This window comes from Mus caroli, unplaced genomic scaffold (assembly GCF_978045245.1).
Source record: "Mus caroli unplaced genomic scaffold, Mus_caroli_1 scaffold_18, whole genome shotgun sequence".
Taxonomy (NCBI): Eukaryota; Metazoa; Chordata; class Mammalia; order Rodentia; family Muridae; genus Mus; species Mus caroli.
Window position 1 is genome coordinate 77451328 of NW_028227273.1, and position 20511 is coordinate 77471838.

The 20511-nt window shown below is 38.8% G+C and overlaps 1 protein-coding gene across 1 annotated transcript; it reads right to left on the reverse strand.

Moving 5' to 3' along the window:
* Positions 1–6181: 6181 nt before the first annotated feature.
* On the reverse strand, positions 6182–11569 carry LOC110289176 (uncharacterized). Its single transcript, XM_085832776.1, has 3 exons — positions 8913–11569; positions 8708–8768; positions 6182–7460 (listed from the first exon to the last, which is right to left on the reverse strand). Exons 1-3 carry the CDS (start codon positions 8944–8946, stop codon positions 6182–6184), a joined length of 1374 nt encoding a protein of 457 aa, XP_085688902.1. The 5' UTR covers positions 8947–11569.
* Positions 11570–20511: the final 8942 nt, after the last annotated feature.

Sequence of the window (20511 nt, forward strand, 5' to 3'; positions counted from 1 at the left end):
GCCCTACTCATTAAGGATGCCGACAAATTAACTCTGGGACAGCAAATAACTGTGGGAGCCCCCCACTCTCTTGAAAGCATTATCCACCAGTCCCAACACTAATGGATGACAAATGCTTGGATGACTCACTACCAGAGTCTGCTGCTGACTGTTTGCTCCTCCTGCTATCCTCAACCCTGCTACCTTCCTGCCTGAAAGGGACGATTCCTCACCCGTTCACTGCTGTGCAGACATCCTTGCGGAGGAAATTGGGATCCAAAGTGATCTACGCGACCAGCCATGGCCAGGTGTTCCAAACTGGTACACAGATGGAAGCAGTTTCCTAGTGGAAGGTAAGAAGATGGCAGAGGCGGTGGTGGTAGATGGTAAGCGAGTCGTGTGGGCTGGCAACCTGCCAGAAGGTACGTCAGCGCAAAAAGCTGAATTAATTGCCCTGACCCAGGCCCTTCGGATGGCTGAGGGGCAGTCCATCAACATTTACACCGATAGCAGGTATGCTTTTGCTACAGCCCACGTCCACGGTGTCATCTATAGACAAAGAGTGTTGCTGATGTCAGCAGGCAAGGATATAAAAAATAAAGAGGAGATTCTGAGCCTCCTTGACGCTATTCATCTGCCTGCCAAAGTGGCCATTATACATTGTCCTGGACATCAAAAGGGACACGATGCTGTGATGAGGGGGAATAACATGGCTGATGTTGAGGCTAAATAGGCTGCACTCGGCCCTAAGATACTGCCCTTCAGGACTTGACAGATAGAATCTCTCCAGAAACTTGCTCTGCCTGAACTGGAACTGTGCAGCCAGAGTTTTGAGTATACCTCTGAAGATATGAAACTAATGGACAATTTAGGGTTTACCGCAGAAAGGGGAATTGGAAAGGACTGGTGATCCTCTTAAGTTGCACCTACGTCGTCGGCGCCATCCTGAAAAAGAAGAGTGACAACCCACACCAGCCTATGACTCTCACTTGGCAAGTGTTATCCCAATCGAGAGAAATACTATTTGCCACCTCAAAATTAGAACCTCTGGGGGCATGGTGGCCAACCCTGTATTTTTGCCTCCGCCAAATCATTCCTGTGGCCGGGAGTACTCCCCCTAATGAGGTCCGAAGCTATTGGTTCTATAACTGCCCCAAACACCTTAAGAGTTCCTGGTGTGGGGGGCCTAGGTGGTACTTTTGCAGTCAATGGAGTTGTGTTACCTCAAATGATGGAGACTGGAAATGGGCCGTTCAGCCCTCTGGGGATGGATTAGTTTTCTTTTCAAAATAAGGGGCTGGGCAAACATGCAGTAAAGGGGCTATACAGAAATCAGAAATGCAAGTCTACAGACTTAGATCGTGTGAAACTGCAGTTCACAAACATGGGAAAAAATATGCTCTTGCCCAGTGGATTGGAGGCATGACCTGGGGAGTCGTGTTCTACAATTATGGCTGTAGACCTGGATCATTGCTCCATGTCGTCTAAACATTGAAAGTCCTCCAGCCCTACCAGTAGGCCCTAATAAGGTGCTCCCCGAGCCGAACCGACCCCTTCTCCCAAGGCCGGCCCCGACCTCACCCCCCCACCCAAAAGACTCCCCAAATGTGTTCCCCACAGAAAAAACTTTTCAAGTCCTGTTCTTTACTCTACAGCCCCAGAGCAATTTGGGCTACCACCCACCCGACAAAGACTGTTTGGCCTCCTCCAAGGAGCTTTCTCTGTGTTAAATGGTACCAATCCCAATGCCATCAAGTCTTGTTGGCTGTGCCTAACATCTGGACCTCCCTATTACGAGGGGATGGCAGTAATTGGTACTTATAATAATACCACCAGTCATGATCACAGCAGTTGGGGACGTAGCCACACACTCACCCTAACTGAAGTGTCTGGCACAGGCACATGCATAAGAAAAGTGCCTCTGAGTCATCGACATTTGTGTCATGTTACCTATAAAAGCCCCGGGACCAAATTGACTTATTATTTGTCACCTGGTCCCAATAAGTGGTGGGCTTGTAGCACTGGAATGACCCCCTGTGTATCGACATCAGTGTTCAAAGACACTAGAGACTATTGCATCCTGGTGCAGTTAGTGCCCAGAGTCATTTACCACCCTTCAGAAACTTTTGTCGATGAGTTTGATAGACGGCCAACTCGCCTTCACAGGGAGCTCTTAGGGGTAGGAGGAATAGCGGCAGGAATTCGAACTGGAGCTGCAGCCCTAGATAGCATGCCCCACTATTATAGTCAGTTAAGAGAAGTAATGAACACAGATATCGAGGCCCTAGAACAGTCTATCACTAAGTTAAAAGAATCTTTAATATCCCTGTCAGAGGTAGTTCTTTAGAATCGCAGGGGGTTAGACCTGCTTTTCCTTAAAGAAGGAGGGTTGGTGTGCTGCCTTAAAAGAAGAATGTTGCTTTTATGTAGACCATTCTGGAGTCATAGAAGACTCCATGAGCAAGTTAAGAGACAGACTAGAAAAGAGAAAACGAGACCAAGAAGCACAGACCAGATGGTTTGAAGGACTTTTAAATAAATCCCCTGGGTTGACCACCCTCATTTCTACTCTAATGGGCCCTCTAATAATTTTGCTCTTACTGCTGATGTGTGGCCCACTAATTATTAATAAACTGATGATCTTTGTTAGAGAGAGGATTGGTGCCATCCAGCTGTTAGTATTAAGACAATACCAGTCTCTGCAGAACTTTGAAGAAGAGATTGTAGTTTAGTTCTAAGATTAGAACTAGTAACTAGAAGAAGTGGGGAATGAAAGATCCTGACAGAATGTAAAAGATCACAGAAGCCCTGAAATTGGCAAAATAGATTTCATTGTTGGTAGAACTAACTTCACTGATGTTCTCGTTTTGTGGAGAGAAGGAAATCCATAGGTCACAGAAAGACAACTTAACTACTCATTTAATTACAAAAATATTCATCCTTCTCTCTAAGAAAAACTAATATTTGAATAAGGGTTCCAAAAATAAAAATACATGTGTAAGGTTACCCAGCATTGATGCATTACTTATATATAAAACATTAACTGCTATGTAAAAGATGTTCAGTGTTTAAAAACATTCTCGAAGGCTGGGTGGTGGTTGAGCACACCTTTAATCTCAGCACTTTGGAGGCAGAGTCAGGCGAATTTCTGAGTTCAAGGCCAGCCTGGTCTACAAAGTGAGTTCCAGGACAGCCAGGGCTACACAGAAAAACCCTGTTTCAAAGAAAAGAAAAGAAAACAAACAAACAAAAATCTCCAAATCAAAAAATGAAAGAGTTACCATCTAAGACTGGTTATGTACTCAGAAGAAAAGAAAGAGATTGAGTCACTTTTCTAAAGCTATTTCATAAATGCTCACCAATCATTTAAAGTCATTATTTACATTCAAACAAAAACAATTCCATCTATTTCTTAGTGTCATTTTTAGTTTTTCATTCACTCTGACTTATTCTCAGATAGTTCTCATTATATCCAAATAAAACAAATATCTGGGTTTTTATACTATATTATAATAGCTATTTGTTTCTCATCTATCTGAATACTCTGGCAGTAAAAAGCTGAATATTTACATTATCTTCCCCACATACCAAATAAAAGAATATTAAAACCCTTTGAATGTAAATGCTTCAGCTAGATTCTGTGTTTCCTCCCCTTCATTTTCTATTTCAACCTGTATTGCAGACATGACAGCTCAAAACTCACAATTCATCTAACCAATGAGAGTACCATTAAAGATTTAAATCAGATGAAACAGTCTGCTTGACACTGCTTAAGCTGTCAATGTATTATGAAGTTTCATGACAAATAGAGTATAGAATTAGGGGGTCCTTTTTAAGTGTATAATTCTTTAAATATGAACCTGATAAATGTTAACTACGAGTGCATGTGCATAGAAATTAAACACAAACCTCACAACTTTGGCAAAAATAATGCAGAGTGACCATGAAAACTGTTAAATTTCTGACTGTCCTGATTCTACTTATCTCTTGTCTCAGTACAGAGGCCACACTGTCTAGATATTTGTGCAGTAGCAGAAATGTAAAAGGATTCTAATAAAACATTGCTGAAGGGAGATGCCTATCACCTTTTTTCTAACAGTTTCTCAAATCTTAGCAAAATTTATCACACAAAATTGATTGTGGAATACAATCTTTAGAACTTTTAGAAACCAGATATTCAAGTTTTAAATCTTTCTTCCCAGTGCACAGCAAAAGTAATACCTGTTATGTATACTGGACAGTGATATAAGCAACACAGCTTCCTATGATGAGAGCTGTAGATTCTCTCCGTCTACAGGGGAAATTCACATTGAATGACCTTCAAAGGCTAAGGCTGGGTTTTCACATGTACCAACAGAACCACAGTGATGGTCCTGCTAAGTCCCAAGGAACTCTTGAGAGCTTAGCCATCCTATGCTTTCTATTTCCATACACCCCCCCCCAGCCCCCAAATATGGCACAGCTTATGGCCTACCTCACACCTCCCTCCAACTGCATCAGAGGAGAATCCTGGAAAGAACTTGTGAGCTACATGGTCTGGTATTTCTAAATCTGCCCAAAACCCTCACTACCTCACAGCTTAGAAACAGCACAATATCCCCTCCTCTACTGGAGGACTAGAGCTCAAATTAATCAGACAGAACAGGCCTCCCCAGATCTGCCCTTCCACATTATAGGCAGACAAAGCCCTACTCTTGTAAACTTTTAGTTCCTTAGACTCTCCAGTGTTCATCATCCAATGAGCAGGGTCCTCTGTGTGCACAAAATTGATCAAGTGACCTTGTGGTAAGATGGAGGATCTGTTGGATTTGTGCCTAAGACTGGATTAGTTGTGTCTTTAGGTGGATAGATTCACAGATTTCTGTGGAAACAATAAATGTATGTCTTCTATGTAAAATTTATCTGCCCCACATTTTAAAAGTACTTTTGTCTAAGATATTGCTATATAGCAGTTTTAAAATTACCTCTGAAATGCCTGTAATCTCCAAAAAAAAATGTCTCCTCAGAGTATGCTGAAAACTATGTCCACATTTGTAAGTTTATTACATATGTTGAAAATATGTAGAACAAAATTAGCCTAAAACTTATTTTTATACTTTTTATACCTAAAACAATATTTATACTTAAATGTTGAAAACTCTGCTTATTAATGTCACAGTCCACCAATGACTAAATTGCTTTTTGAGGCATAGCACATAATGGAACATGGTCTTCTATTGTGGGACTTCTCTTTTTCTGACCTTGTCTAGGCAATTTACAGGTCCCACACAGGTCTCTATGTTAGATATGTCAAAGTGACTATCCCCACTTCTCCAAATTATATAAGCCTTGAATCACCACAGGTAAAGTTGATCTGACTCCCAGCAACTGGTATTGGATGAATCATTCATTGTCCACACGCATAGGGCTGAGGAACCCCAAGGTTGCTGTCCTGCTCCCATTGCTTACATAGACCAATATTAGCTGATGATACTTGAGGGCAGGGAGACATACAATTAAAATTCTATACATACGTTATCTTAATTTGTTACAATTTCATATATATTTGATTCACATCTTGTTTAGTATGTGTGTGTGTAAATGTGTGCATTTACTTTTTTAAAAGTTTTTTTTTTTCTTTATTCTCATCTTACACTGTATATCTGGACCACAGTACCACCTCCTTCCACTTCTCTACTTCCCTCCCAACCTAATACCACACCGAGATATTCTACTATTTCCCTTAAAAAACGAGCAGGCCACTTGGGAATATTAAATGAACAAGGAATATCATATTTTAATAAAAATAGGTACAAACTCTCATATAAAAGCAAAGCAATTAAATAGAAGAAAAAGCATCTCAAGCAGGCAAAGGAATCAGACACACCCACCCACTAAAATCTCACAACCATGCTTCATGCCTTAGAAGGTCAATGTTAACAAATGGCTATATTAGATTGATTACATTTATAGGATTCTCTCAAGAATGTGTTTTTAAAATACTTTTTAAGACCACTATAACATGCAAAGCCATTAACCACATCTGCTGCATCATCAGGGTGTCTCTTCAGTATGTGATCTTTTATGATTTTGAAGATGACAATATTTTGCAAAGGCTTGACCCACATTGGTTACACTCATAGGGCTTCTCTCCAGTATGTCTTTTTTTTTATGACTTTGAAGACGTCCAAACTGTGCAAAGGCTTTGCTGCATCGGGTACATTCATAGGGGTTTCTCTCCAGTATGTCTTCTTTTATGTCTTTGAAGATAGCTGTGACAAGCAAAGGCCTTGCCACATTGATTACATACATAGAGTTTCTCTCCAGTATGTGTTCTTTTATGTATTTGAAGATGGTTGCGATGTGCAAAGGCTTTGCCACATTGGTGACATTCATAGAGTTTCTCTCCAGTATGTGTTCTTTTATGTGCTTGAAGGTAACTGTGTTGTGCATAGGCTTTGCCACATTGGTGACATTCATAGGGTTTCTCTCCAGTATGTGTTCTTTTATGCTTTCGAAGAGTACTGTGACATGCAAAGGCTTTGCCACATTGGCTACATTCATAGGGTTTCTCTCCAGTATGTGTTCTTTTATGTTCTTGAAGATAGCCGTGACATGCAAAGGCTTTGCCACATTGGTCACATTCATAGGGTTTCTCTCCAGTATGTGTTCTTTTATGAGTTTGAAGGCCACTGTGTCGTGCATAGGCTTTGCCACATTGGTTACATTCATAGGGTTTCTCTCCAGTATGTGTTCTTTTATGTGTTTGAAGGTAACTGTGTCGTGCATAGGCTTTGCCACATTGGTCACATTCATAGGGTTTCTCTCCAGTATGGTTTCTTTTATGGATTTGAAGATAGCTGTGACATGTAAAGGCCTTATCACATTGATTACATACATGGGGTTTCTCTCCATTATGTGTTGTTCCCTTATGCATTTGAAGATATATACGATGTGCAAAGGCTTTGCCACATTGGTCACAGTCATAGGGTTTCTCTCCAGTATGTGTTCTTTTATGTCTTTGAAGATGAATACATTGTGAAAAGGCTTTGCCACATTCATTACATTCATAGGGTTTCTCTCCAGTATGTATTCTTTTATGTACTTGAAGATAGGTGTGACACACAAAGGCCTTGCCACATTGGTTACATTCATAGGGTTTCTCTCCAGTATGTGTTCTTTTATGTGTTTGAAGATATGTGTGACATGCAAAGGCTTTGCCACATTGGTTACATTCATAGGGTTTCTCTCTAGTATGTGTTCCTTTATGGATCTGAAGATGGCTGTGACCTGCAAAGGCTTTCCCACATTGGTTATCATCATAGACTTTTTCTCCAGTGTGTGTTCTTCTATGTATTCGAAGATCAGCATAAGACATAAAGGATCCAGTATGCATGCTTTTATGTATCTGACGGTGTTTATTTCTTACAAAAGCTCCATCATATTGAATACATTCATAGGGTTTCTCTCCAATATTAATTGGTTCATCTCTTTGAAGATGCCTGTGAGATAAATAGTCTTTAACACGTTGGATATATTCAGAGAGTTTCTCTATAGTATAACTCTGTTTAAGCCTGATTATGTAATTGGTACATATATAATGTTTACCCCATTTATTATACTAATGAATCATTTATCTGTATGGATTAGGTTAACAATCTTTTCTAATTGTAAAGAGGAATCAGATATAATAAGGTTCTATCACTTTGTTTATATCCATGGTGGTTTGATTCATTATGGCTATTATTTACATCTTTAATATTACCTGTGATGGTAAGAGCATCTATTGCATGGCTCAAAATTATAATATCCTCTTCCAATATGAGGTTTTTCACATTTGACAAAATGTGCAAGCATTGACAGCTTTACCACAGTGATTGCATTCATATATTTTTCTATAATGTGAGCCATACAACATTTGTCATGTTAAAAAGGATAAACAGAAAATTTCTACATTACTAATATTCATAGGAATTTTCTGCAGTCTGAGGTTTTTGATGTATTCACAATGAAGTTGTGAAATCAATTAATTGTAAGCCTTCATAATTTTCAACAAATTTTTTCTAAGTGGGGAAAACTACAAATCTTCCAAGTGTCCTCTGAGAGAAATATAGGTTTTATGTTAATATGACTTAGGCAGAGTACTTTATCATTTATGTTCAATGACAGACAGACAGACAGAAAAAGATGTATCTGTCCCATATAATACACCTATGGAAGGAAGAATAGCAAAATATATACAGCTTTTATTCTCTCAGTTTTACTTTTTTTCCTTATAAACATGTGGAAATTGGATTAAGGTTTCGCTACAACAACCTTTTTAACTTCCATGAACTTGCACTCTCAATAATCTTAGCAACCTTGCCACAAGTATATGAGTAACGTCAGTATACTATGAATTGTTTGCATATCAGATAGTTTTGGATATAAACTGATTACATATTCAATGTGTAGACTTTTTGCACTATCTGACTGGTATGAGACTAAAATAGACTGGCAGTTCTACAGTGTATATTAAATGGTCCTGTGCTTGAAATGGTACTATCTGTTAAGGCATTGTTTCCATGTTTTTTGTCTTAAAGGAAAGTCTTGCAAACAGAAATTGGACACCTGACACTGAGTTTTCCTTTTTGAGAGAATTTAGTAATCAGTGTCCATAAAGCTGCACTGATTTACACTCTTGATTTTAACTAAAAGTTCAAGAATAAAGATTTCTTCAAAGGCATATACAGATCAGTGTGCACATTACCCTCTGTGACTTCCAGAATTTTCACAATCTTTTTCAATATTGTGATCTTCCCAGTTATAGCCTAGAAGATAGTACCAGAAAATACATGATATATTACTGGAATTTAGGCATAATTTAAGAAACTATCTGCAGTGATCCTTAGAAACAGGCCAAATTTATCCACATCATTCTTCCTCCTTCTCAAATGAAACATTCACAATCTTACCTATGGCAGTGAGGTTCCTATAGGTCTCCACCATCACATCTTTGTAGAGACTCTTCTGGGAAGGATCCAGCAAAGCCCATTCTTCCTGAGTAAAGCTCACCAGTACATCATTGTACGTCACTGTGTTCTAAAACATCCCATGTATACATACAAAAGTAGCATGAGAATGAAATATTAAACATGTACATTTCATTGACAATATTTTCAAATAATGTTGTTAGTTCTCCCACTTGTTGCATGACACAGAAATTATAATGTAATCATGATCATTTTTGAGGGAAACTGAATAATGAGATTCTCATCTGTCATTTCTTCACCCTCTGAGTTGGAGAAAGTGTTGGAAGACAAAAGCCAATGAATACACATAAAGATTCAAGCAAAAAGATCAATAGTAGCAAGCACACAGAGATATTGTATTAATAATAACTACTAACTGCAAAAGCAATGAGCAAGATGCTTAGACTGGTTAATGCATTTAATCTCAACACTGAGGATACAGAGGCACAAATATTTCTTTCTTAATTTCTTTTTTTTTTTTTTTTTGATACCAGCTTGGTCTAGACAATGATTTCTAGGACAGTCATAGTTGTACACTATGACCCAGTATCCCTTGCAAAAAAATCAAAGAATCAAACCACAAGAAAAAAACAAATTAGAATTTTATTGACGTTCTTAAAATGAATTATATATTCACCCCAGTTGTATATTCATCTTCCAGAACTTGAGGTGACCTAGTTTTAATTGTAACATTAAGTAATATCTTATTAAAACATGTTTACATGCACAGGTGAAAATATCAGCAATGTAAATTTTTATGATAAATAAATGACATAGAGATGGAGAACGGGCTCATTAGTGAAGAACAGTTGCTGTTCCTGCAAAGAAGTCTGCCCAATGGCCAGTATTTACATAAGAGAGCATAAGTAACCTGTACTATAATTTCATGAGTCCTGAGGCCATCATCTGGCTTGTGAAAAAAACCACACACACATGAGATGCATATGTATGCATACAGCCAAAATACTCACATTTTTTTCAACTTCAATTCAAACCCAACACTACAGGCAGGAAGAATGTGACATACCTACAGTTCAATGACAATTGAAGTTTAGGAAGTCCTAATATCATCAATACATGCCAAACTGGAAAACAGAATAATACTCTCCACCAAATTTAACAAATCAAGATGTGGGTGAAGCTCAGCCTATTAGCACATGTTTGACAGGTACAAAAACCTACGTTCCAGGTCCATCAGCCAACAGTGTAAGTACAAATGTGGAACAAGCAACAATGACAGGTGTGGCCTCCCTTCCCCCAGCCTGGAACCTGCTTGCTCAAGGGTGGAGCTACCTGCTCATTCGTCCTGCCACGCCTACTGCTGGAACCTGCCTTTGCTGCCTGGAGGCACACACGTGTTCGTCCTGCTACTGGACCCTGAGTTACTTGGCGGGAAGTTGGGTTCCCTCCCCCTTCCTTTATAACTGAGTGTCTGAAAATAGTAAAATTGAGCCTTGATCAGAATGTTTGTTGTCTTGGCTCCATTCTTTCTTCTGCCCTGTCTAGATTCCTCTCTTTTCAGTTCGAACTGCCATTCTCAGTTGAACCGTTCGTGTTGTGGACTGCGGGCAGGCCGCAACAGTTGGCGCCAGAACTGGGACCTGAAGAATGGCAGAGGGATGCTAAGAGAAACGACTGCTGTGTGGAGCTCCACAAGAAAGGAAAGGATCTTCTTATTGGAGGAGCATCGGAGCAACGGACAGGTACACATGCTAGCGCTAGCCTAAAATTTCAGTTTTGTAAAGTGTTGCTGAGGATGCGGTAGGATATGAATCAAGTTTGAATCAGTGCTGACCCAACACTGTTTCTGCTTGGGGTCAGTAGTTCGTTAATCGGAACTAGATACGGAGACAGGCGGTGTGCCGCAGCTTTTTAGAAAGCTGCTTAGGTGGAAGAAGGAAGGGTTTAAAGTCATGGATCAGGCGGTTGTTTTTAGTTTTCAGGAGTTGCTTCAGGCCAGAGGAGTAAGGCTTGAAGTACAATTAGTAAGAAATTTTTTAGATAAGATAGATAGCTGTTGTCCATGGTTCAAAGAAGAAGAAACGATAGATTGTGGAACCTGGGAGAAAGTTGGTGAGGCCCTGAATATCGCTCAGACAGATAATTTTACCCTAGGTCTCTGGGCGCTTGTAAATGATGCTATAAAAGATGCAACTTTTCCAGGGCTAAATCGCCCTCAGGCGGAGCTTGTGGTATCTCAGGAGGAGTGCCTATCAGAGAAGGCCTCCTCAGAAAAAGATCTTCTTAACTCAAAAATTGATAAATGTGGAAACTCTGATGATGGACTGAATTTTAACAAAAATCACTCAGATAGAGGAATTGCCCATTACCTTAATGAGAATTGGTCCTCTTGCGAATCTCCCGCTTCACCTATAGTCACCACTTCGGGAGGTGCTACTCATAGGGACACACGGTAAGCGAGTTAGAGTTTGAGATTAAGCTTCAGAGGCTGAGTCTCTTATTTCTAGTTTAGATAATGATTAATGTGGTTCCTATCCTAAATAGTAAAAGTTAAGATAAGATATAAAGCAATGCCTCTTTATTAAAGCGTTAAAGCTTGCTTTAATAGGTATTCATAGGTATTAATTGATATCCAAACTTCGTAATATGATAGTAATGCTTCTAATATTGATTTTAACAGTGATAAATTGTTTTAAACATAGGTTTTGCTTTCCCAAAGTTGTAGATATTATCCTAACCTTGCACAAAAACTTAAAAATTATGGTTAAAACTGCCATTGTTCCATTGACTGCAGCTTGCAGTTTGATTGCAAATTTAAGATTAATGCTCAGATTAAAAAGTATTTTACCTTTGAGTCAATACAGGGCTCTGGGCAGCCCCAGAGCGGCTTGTGGCCCTTTCTTTTGTTTTGCAAACAATGCCTAAAAAAGTTTTTCCCTGTGTTCAAGAAAATTTCTTTTTAACAGTGTTACAGATCTATTCAAATGTTTAAAATAATGCTTAAATTCAAAGATTTTTGCTTCTAGTAAACTGGTAATCACTAGAAAATTTTGCCTCTACGTATGGCTAATATAGCTTTACATTATGTAAGAAAAATGTTTATTGTTTCTGCTTCTTTACAAGAAGCCAAAAGTTTTAATCTTTCAGTATATATTGTTTCCTAAGTGGAAAGTATTTTATTAACTAATGCTTCTCAAGGGAAGTTTACCTTAAATCCTTGCTTGTCATTTTTCCAGTTTAGACTAGCTTCTAGCCTTTTAACTTTATGGCAATAGTACATCAGAGACTGTATATTCAGACTTAGTAAAATTAGTCATTTAATAGAGTCATAATGATTTTTCACTCTTCTTCAGTGTGACCAGCCATTCTAACTCAATCTTAGACTGGTCTAATATTCAGTTCAATTATTAGAGATTCCTATATTCTAAATTACCTAGCAAAGTTAATTCAGAGCATATCCCCCAAGGTCACCAAAGGCTCATCTTGCCTTCACCTTATTTGTCCTAAACTTTTTGCAAATTGACATTAAAGGTCAGTCTGCAGCGGAACGCCACTGGCACCCAGTTACTTCTAATTCTTATGCATTGGTAAAATGGAAGGACGCCCTGACTAATAAATGGAAGGGTCCAGATCCAGTTCTAATCTGGGGAAGAGGCTCGGTTTGTGTTTTTTCACGAGATGAAGATGAAGCACGGTGGCTACCAGAGAGATTAATTCGTCAGGTAAACACAGATTCTGTCTCTTCTCGTAAGTATCATTCTAAAGACTAAAATTCCTCTTGTGCTTAGAATTCAGCTGGGAGTGGAAGCTCCCAAAAAACTGTTTTCCTCTGAGCCAATTCCCCTACAGGAGGCCAGAGATTAGCTTTAGTTTTACAATTTGCATCTAAATAAAGTACCTTGACTTCTCCAAACAGAAAATTTACATTGCTACACTCTCATTGTTTAGATTTCTTTCTTTTCTCAAGCAGGTCAATCTACATTCTCCGGTTCTCCGCCCCTAAGAGCAAACAGGTGGTACTGCTAATCTCCCTTCCAAGGACATCCCAGCATGTGGCTTTCAGCCTGAGATAAGATTTAGATTTACCAGGAGAGCTAGGGAAGTAGAAATTTCATATATATTTACAGAGATTAGTTCTTATTTTGATAGAGATGGGCTTAGTCCCTTAGCTGGCCTCTGGCTTTTCACCCTTGCTGTTACTGCAAGGTGTCCTTAGTTCCTCAGGCTATTGGGAATAACAGGGATGAAGAGGAAAGACCTCCAGCTCCTATTTTAACCAAAATTAGTGATGTTAATACTGACATAATTCTTGTCTAGGCCTTGCTAAATCTGAGGTTGACAAGTCTCATATAGAGACCGCGCATAACTCAGAACTGCGCTACTGATTCATAATCATATGAATACAGTATGGGTACCGCTTGGCGCAGGAGATTACTGCGGAGGGAAGGTCCAGCTTGACCGTTTCTGAGTTCCCTGTGCGACACACCTGATTTGAAAGAGGTTGGTATCTGACTCCAGCTAAAAACCAAAAATACTTAAGGCTCTGCCTCCCCTCCCCAAAAGATACCAAGAGCCACAGATGTGAGTTGTTATAATGCTCACGGGAGGAATCAGGTCAATGTCCACCCAAGTCAAGGTTAAAGGCCCACTCATCTATGGATGAAAAAAAAAAATCATTTGATCACCTCTGTTAAGCATTGCCTATTTAAACTTAATTAATAGGGGGGAGAGAGGTTGGAGACCTTACTGTCGTAAGGGCAAGCCCTTCACTGCCTCCCACCCAAATAAAAAAGCCAACTGGCCTTGTACTAAAGAGCTGGTCTTACCCCTTCTCACTGTTTCCCCTGCCTGTCACCCAAAATTGCGGAGGATTATCAGCTCAGTGTTATTCTAAATTTGTTTAGTTAAACTTAGCCAGGGTTCCAACGCCCTACTTAAAATGCAAACAGGTAGCTACCTATTCAGCACTAATTAGCATTATAAAGTCAGAGCCTATTCTGTTGTTAGTGGTTTACTAGGATAATAAAGACAGTCTTAGCCAAATACAGTTTACCATTAGAAAAGTTAGGGAATCCCACGGAAACAGGTTTTTTCTTTAGCCCTAAGAACTCAGGCAGAACTATTGAACATAGATAATTTTTCTGCCTCAGGCCACCCCCTTTTTTGTTTGTTTGTTTGCTTTGTTAACTAATGGGAGGAGATGTGGCCTCCCTTCCCCCAGCCTGGAACCTGCTTGCTCAAGGGTGGAGCTACCTGCTCATTCGTCCTGCCACGCCTACTGCTGGAACCTGCCTTTGCTGCCTGGAGGCACACACGTGTTCGTCCTGCTACTGGACCCTGAGTTACTTGGCGGGAAGTTGGGTTCCCTCCCCCTTCCTTTATAACTGAGTGCCTGAAAATAGTAAAATTGAGCCTTGATCAGAATGTTTGTTGTCTTGGCTCCATTCTTTCTTCCGCCCTGTCTAGATTCCTCTCTTTTCAGTTCGAACTGCCATTCTCAGTTGAACCGTTCGTGTTGTGGACTGCGGGCAGGCCGCAACAGACAGGCACGTTGTTCCGCATTTAATACACGTATCCATGGGCCAGACTCAGGTTGATCTCTAAGTCTGAGGCCTACCTTGTTTATGCCCCTACTCTGAGGACAGCCAATGCTACACAGACATGTATTGCTTTCTAAAATAAAGACAAAATCAAGAACACTAAAAAATACAAAAATTGTAAGCTAGCAATTTTTGTCATGTTATTGTACACTGTGCAAAAACTTGTCATTGTATTATTCACATACAGATAGCCACCATAACTGACTGCATTCATTATTTCAAGTATTTCCCGTCTCAATATTATACAAGCATTGCTACACATTAATTCTCTGAAATTTTTGAACAAAGCCTAGTAAGTACATGACTAAGCAGGCAATCAAATAATGCAGGGGCTCCTCCAACCATAACATGGAAAAGGATAATGGGAGTGGGGATTCAGTCTGGAGATCACCCAGGAGTCATCAGGAGAAAACACCCCTAGCCTAGAAACACAGATCAGTGCAAAAATGCAGTATCACTGGATTTTTTTTACTGGGAATTGGTCAGATTAACTCAGAGGATGAAAATAGAATAAAACTGCTTGCTTATTGTTCCCTTAAAGCTTTATAAATAAATATAATAGTCCAGTTTCAATTATTTAGGAGCTAGCTTCCTTACTACAAGGGCACTGACATTTGGCATACCAATGACTGACAAGAATTCCCTTAGAGTAGAAACTCTAAGGGGAGGCTCTGAAAACATAATAGGGTAACCTTAGTCAAAAGTGCAACAGAGGGAATAAGGAACGTGAAGATACCTCCTCCACCCCAGTGGAGGCTCTCACATTCAAAAATTTCCACTCAAAATTGTTCCTTTCTAAAAAGAATTCGAGGACAAAAATGGAGCAGAGCATGAACAAATAGCTGAATATTTTCTGGCCCAACTTGGGATCCATCTCCTGGGTGGTCAGAAAACCCTAAAATTATTACTGATGCTATGCTATTCCTGCAGACAGCTCTACCAGTAGCTGAATGAGACAAATGCAGATAGATATTCATAGCCAAACATCGGATAGGTAGGATTAGTATAGTGAATATATCCAAGTTGCCAAAAGCAATCTACATGTTCTGTGTAACCCCATTAACATTCTAACACAATTTTTTTATAAATCTTGAAAGAGAAATTCTCAACTTCATAGGGGGGGAAAAAACAAGGAAAGTCAAAGCAATCCTAAACAACTAAAGAACTTCAATAGGAATCACCATCCCGAAACTTAAGCTGCACTACTGCTCAAGCAATAGTGATGAAAAACTGCATGATATTGGTACAAAAACAGTTATGTGGACCAATGGAATCGACCCAAAGACCCAGAAATAAACTCATTTGATTTTTTGATAAAGAAAGAAAAGCAAATAATGGAAAAAAAGAGAACATCTTCAAGAAATGGTACTGGTCTAACTGGATATCTGCATGTAGAAAATGAAAATAGATTCCTATTTACCACCCTGCACAGAATTAAAGTATGAGTGGATCAAGGACCTCAACATAAAACTGGATACAATGAATCTCATAGAATAAAAAGTGGGAATGAAAGGTCAGCTCAGGAACTTTGTGAAGGTCATGAAACACATGCACCTCAGGAAGGGAGAGGCTAGTTACCATTTCTCAGACCACAGGGAGGGAACCAACCTGTGGATGGGGACACATTCCGCAGGATGGACCGTTGCCCACTTTCAGACAAGGGAAATCCTTGTCACCTCATTCCCAAAAGACCAATCAGTTTAAGGGTGCACTGTTCCACCAATCATATTGTGCCTACTTGCTGATATTCTGCCCCTGGAAACCATATAAAAACTTGCTGAATGAGTGCTAGGGGTTGCCACCTCGTCTTCAGGTCTTAGATGACCCCAGTACACTGGAACAATAAATTCCTCTTGCTTTTTGCATCAATCCCAGCTCCACATGGTTCACTCAGAGGGTCCCTGGTAAGCTAAGGCTCCACAGAGTCTTACAGGAAAAAGACTTGAACTATTTGAACAGGAGAAAATATTCTGAGCATAACATCAATGGCTCATGCTCTAATATCAACAATTAATATATGGAACCTCATGAAATTGCAAAGTGTCTGAATTGCAAGGAATGATATGACTACATATTTATAGTTTTTACTAGTTACGCAAATTAAAAGTTTAAATTCTTCATAATGGAAGCTTTACCTTCATGACATGATACTCTAAAATGTGGACACTCCTACCACAACTCATGCATTGCATACCCCTCGTTTACTCAATATGTATCTTGACTGTTGACTGGACTTCCAATTATTGCTGAAGCTATTACAGAAGTCATCACATTCCTGCTGAGTGATGGCAGCAGGATATCCAGTCCAAATATTCATAGTCTTCTTCAACTCTTCTGATCAACCTATTAATTTTTATTTTTCTTTGTGTGTATGTTCCTTTCTGTTCATCTAAATCAATACGTACATCTTAAGTCTTACGTTTCTCTTCTTTTATTAACTATTTATTTATCATTTATTTATTTATTTATTTATTTGTTCATTTTACTCATTCGCTTTATAAGTATTGAAAGTAGATCTATTAGAGTGGGTTTGTTTCATGCTGTGGGCCAATTAGTCCAAACAGAGCTGTAAATCCATGGGTTTTTGAGGAATCCAGTAGTGCTTCAGTACTTTTGCCTGAATAACTCAGCTGGCCTTCAGTATATCCTGGAATCCATATAGGAAAAAAATTACAAATGTAAAGAATGTAGAAAGTATTTTACGAATACCTTACATCTTCAAATTCACCTCGAAATCCATTTTGGAGAGAAACCTTAAGCATGTAAAGAATGTGGGACAGCCTTCACTACCATCTCTCATTTTACAAGACAGAATCATTGATAGTATTTTTGAACAACAAGATATTCTCTTCTGTGTGAAATGATCAAACATTTTGTAGCCACTATAATATTGACGTTATGTTATCTCCTTGAGATGATACTAAAGATTGTCCCCCCCCTTTTTTAAAATTAGGTATTTTCTTCATTTACATTTCCAATCCTATCCCAAAAGTCCCCCATAACCTCGTCCCTACTCCCCCCCCCCCCCCTTCTTGGCCCTGGCGTTCCCCTGTACTTAGGCATATAACATTTGTAAGACCAATGGGCCTCTCTTTCCACTCTCTTTCAAGTTTATTCATTCTTTGTCTTAATTCATTATAAAAGTATTTCAATGCCTTTTTTTTCATTTCTTTCAGCCTTCTGATGGTGAAGCTCTGGATGTGAGCATGGCATGATGAAGTTTATATAGTCCACGAATGACAGTGCTAATAAAATACATAATGAAATTACTAAAAGGAGTATTTTAGAATAGTCCTATGGATGCCATCAGAAGGTTAATATAACTCAAACAAGAAAAATATACTTTGTATATTTCAATTAAATTATGTTCCTCTGTTCTCATCAAAAGCAGAAACTGCCAACGTGTTGAGAATTGAGTTTCACAGTAGATTCTCAACAATATAATTTTTCCAGGGAGAACTAATCATGAAAACCCACCAGCAAGATTTATCTTACATATAGAAACTTAGAACACTGAATTTCAACATATATACCACACAGGTTAATAGCTTTGATTGAGAGAGTCTTAAGAATTGTCAAAGCCGGGCGTGGTGGCGCACGCCTTTAATCCCAGCACTCGGGAGGCAGAGGCAGGTGGATTTCTGAGTTCGAGGCCAGCCTGGTCTACAAAGTGAGTTCCAGGACAGCCAGGGCTACACAGAGAAACCCTGTCTCGAAAAACCAAAAAAAAAAAAAAAAAAAAAATTGTCAAAGGCTCACACTAGGCAACATGGAAAGTGAGTTTTTTGCCTATCTTGCGATATGTTTTATACATGTAAATGTGAATTTAATGTGGTTAGTGATATAGGAAATTCAAGTTGTGGTAATGAATAAAAATTAATTGTTCTTAATGATATAAAGCAAAATATCTATATATGAAAGCAAGATGAATGATAACATTAAACTACATCAACCTGTTTCTATGTAACCATTGTAATGTTAATTCTCTCTCAGATCCAATGTAATTGAGAGAAATTAGCTGCTTTCTCTAGGAATTAATTTCAGCTAGAATGCAAACTGAAATTGTACACTATTATTCTCAATGACTGCATCACATATTCTAGTCATTGTATCATAGCTAATATGATGTAGAATATTGATTTAATGTATAATTAGTTCTAATAAAATGAATTTTCAATCATTATTTCAATAATATTATTTCCTATCTGTACTGGCTAGTTTTGTTTCAACTTGACACAGGCTGGAGTTATCACAGAAAAAGGAGCTTCGGTTGGGGAAATGCCTCCACGAGATCCAGCTGTAGGCATTTTCTCAATTAGTGATCAAGGGGGAAGGTCCCCTTGTGGGTGGTGCCATCTCTACTCTGGTAGTCTTGGTTGTATAAGAGAGCAGGCTGAGCAAGCCAGGGGAAGCAAGCCAGTAAAGAACATCCCTCCATGGCCTCTGTATCAGCTCCTGCTCCCTGACCTGCTTGAGTTCCAGTCCTGACTTCTTTCAATGATGAACAGCAATGTGAAAATGTAAGCTGAATAAACCCTTTCCTGCCCAACTGCTTCTTGGTCATGATGTTTGTGCAGGAGTAGAAACCCTGACTAAGACACTATCTTATATCATAGAATAGATCTTGATGCTTTCACAAATAAGTCAGTGTATTGAAGGTGCACAGAGCACTCACATCTCACACTAGAACAAATGTTGATTTATTACTTGAACTGAAAAAAAAAAACCCCACTAGTTCAAATAACAAATTTTGAGGTGAATTTATAATAAATTCCCCATTTGCTCTATAACAATGGTGGTAAACTTACAAATTTTACAAGATAGATCAGTTTTTTTAGGGGGAGGAAAGGTAGATTTACTTTTTTATCTTTTAGTATAGGGTCTAATTTTTTTCAATATATATGTGCAGTATTTTCCAAGGGCAATGTAACCCTCAAAACACAATTGAGAACACTGTAAGCAATGAAAGATTATTTAAACAATTTCAGACAATGAAGTGTACAGGGGTCTGTGTTAGTAAGAATGATATTTTTATGCCATTCTATAAAGTAATATAGAAGCAAATCACAAAAGTTCCTAAGACATTGGGAAAATGAACTGTAAAAAAGAAAGGCCTATTGTGGCCCACATGACTGGCATCACTGTCCAAATCATGTTAGCTCCATAGCTATAGGTCTGCCTTGATTCACAATTGTTGATTTTAGGTGCCAGCAGTGGAGAAGGAAGCTCAACAAATTGCTAAGCCTTCATTTTGCCAAAGATGCAGAGAGGTTCATTCTCCTTGGAAACACTGACACCCAGCTAGCTGACTCAGTCCTTTTTTTCAACTATTATACAAGGTTACTTGGAGCTGGGAAAGTTCAAACTGCTAAAGTTTTATTGCCCTTTCTGTCTGTGAGAACACACAAGCCACACAAATCTCAAGCCAAAATCAAAAGAACTTCAGGATTGCCCACGAGTGTCTTAGAAACAAATTCTGTGCAAGTTCCACCTATCACCAAGTGTGTATTTCTACGCAGACAACATTTCCTCAAAGTTCAAATAGTCTCAAAAACATTTCTCAGCCTATACTTATTAAACCAAACTTACTGATTAAGCAAATGCTTCACCAAAACATTTCACTCATCCAAACACAAAGGATTTACTCTGTATTTCATTTAAAGCCAGACATAAAAGCTTTCCTTTACATGTCATTACACACAATTGAATGCTGATGAGAGGATATGGACTAATTCATAAGTCTTTGAAATGGCAAGTCTATTCAATGGTTTCTCCAGTTGTTGAGGTAATTTCAAATTTAACTAGAATTTAATATACTTGATGGCAAATTCAATGTATAAACACCAAAATTAATTGTAACATTCTACGGTCAGGTTTTCATAATTACTTAGCTATTATAAAATTGTATGCGTCATCTCCAAGAAGCTTTTAAGTCTGATGTGAGGACAAGGCCTTTAAATGCCCTGTGTTCTTGATCCTCA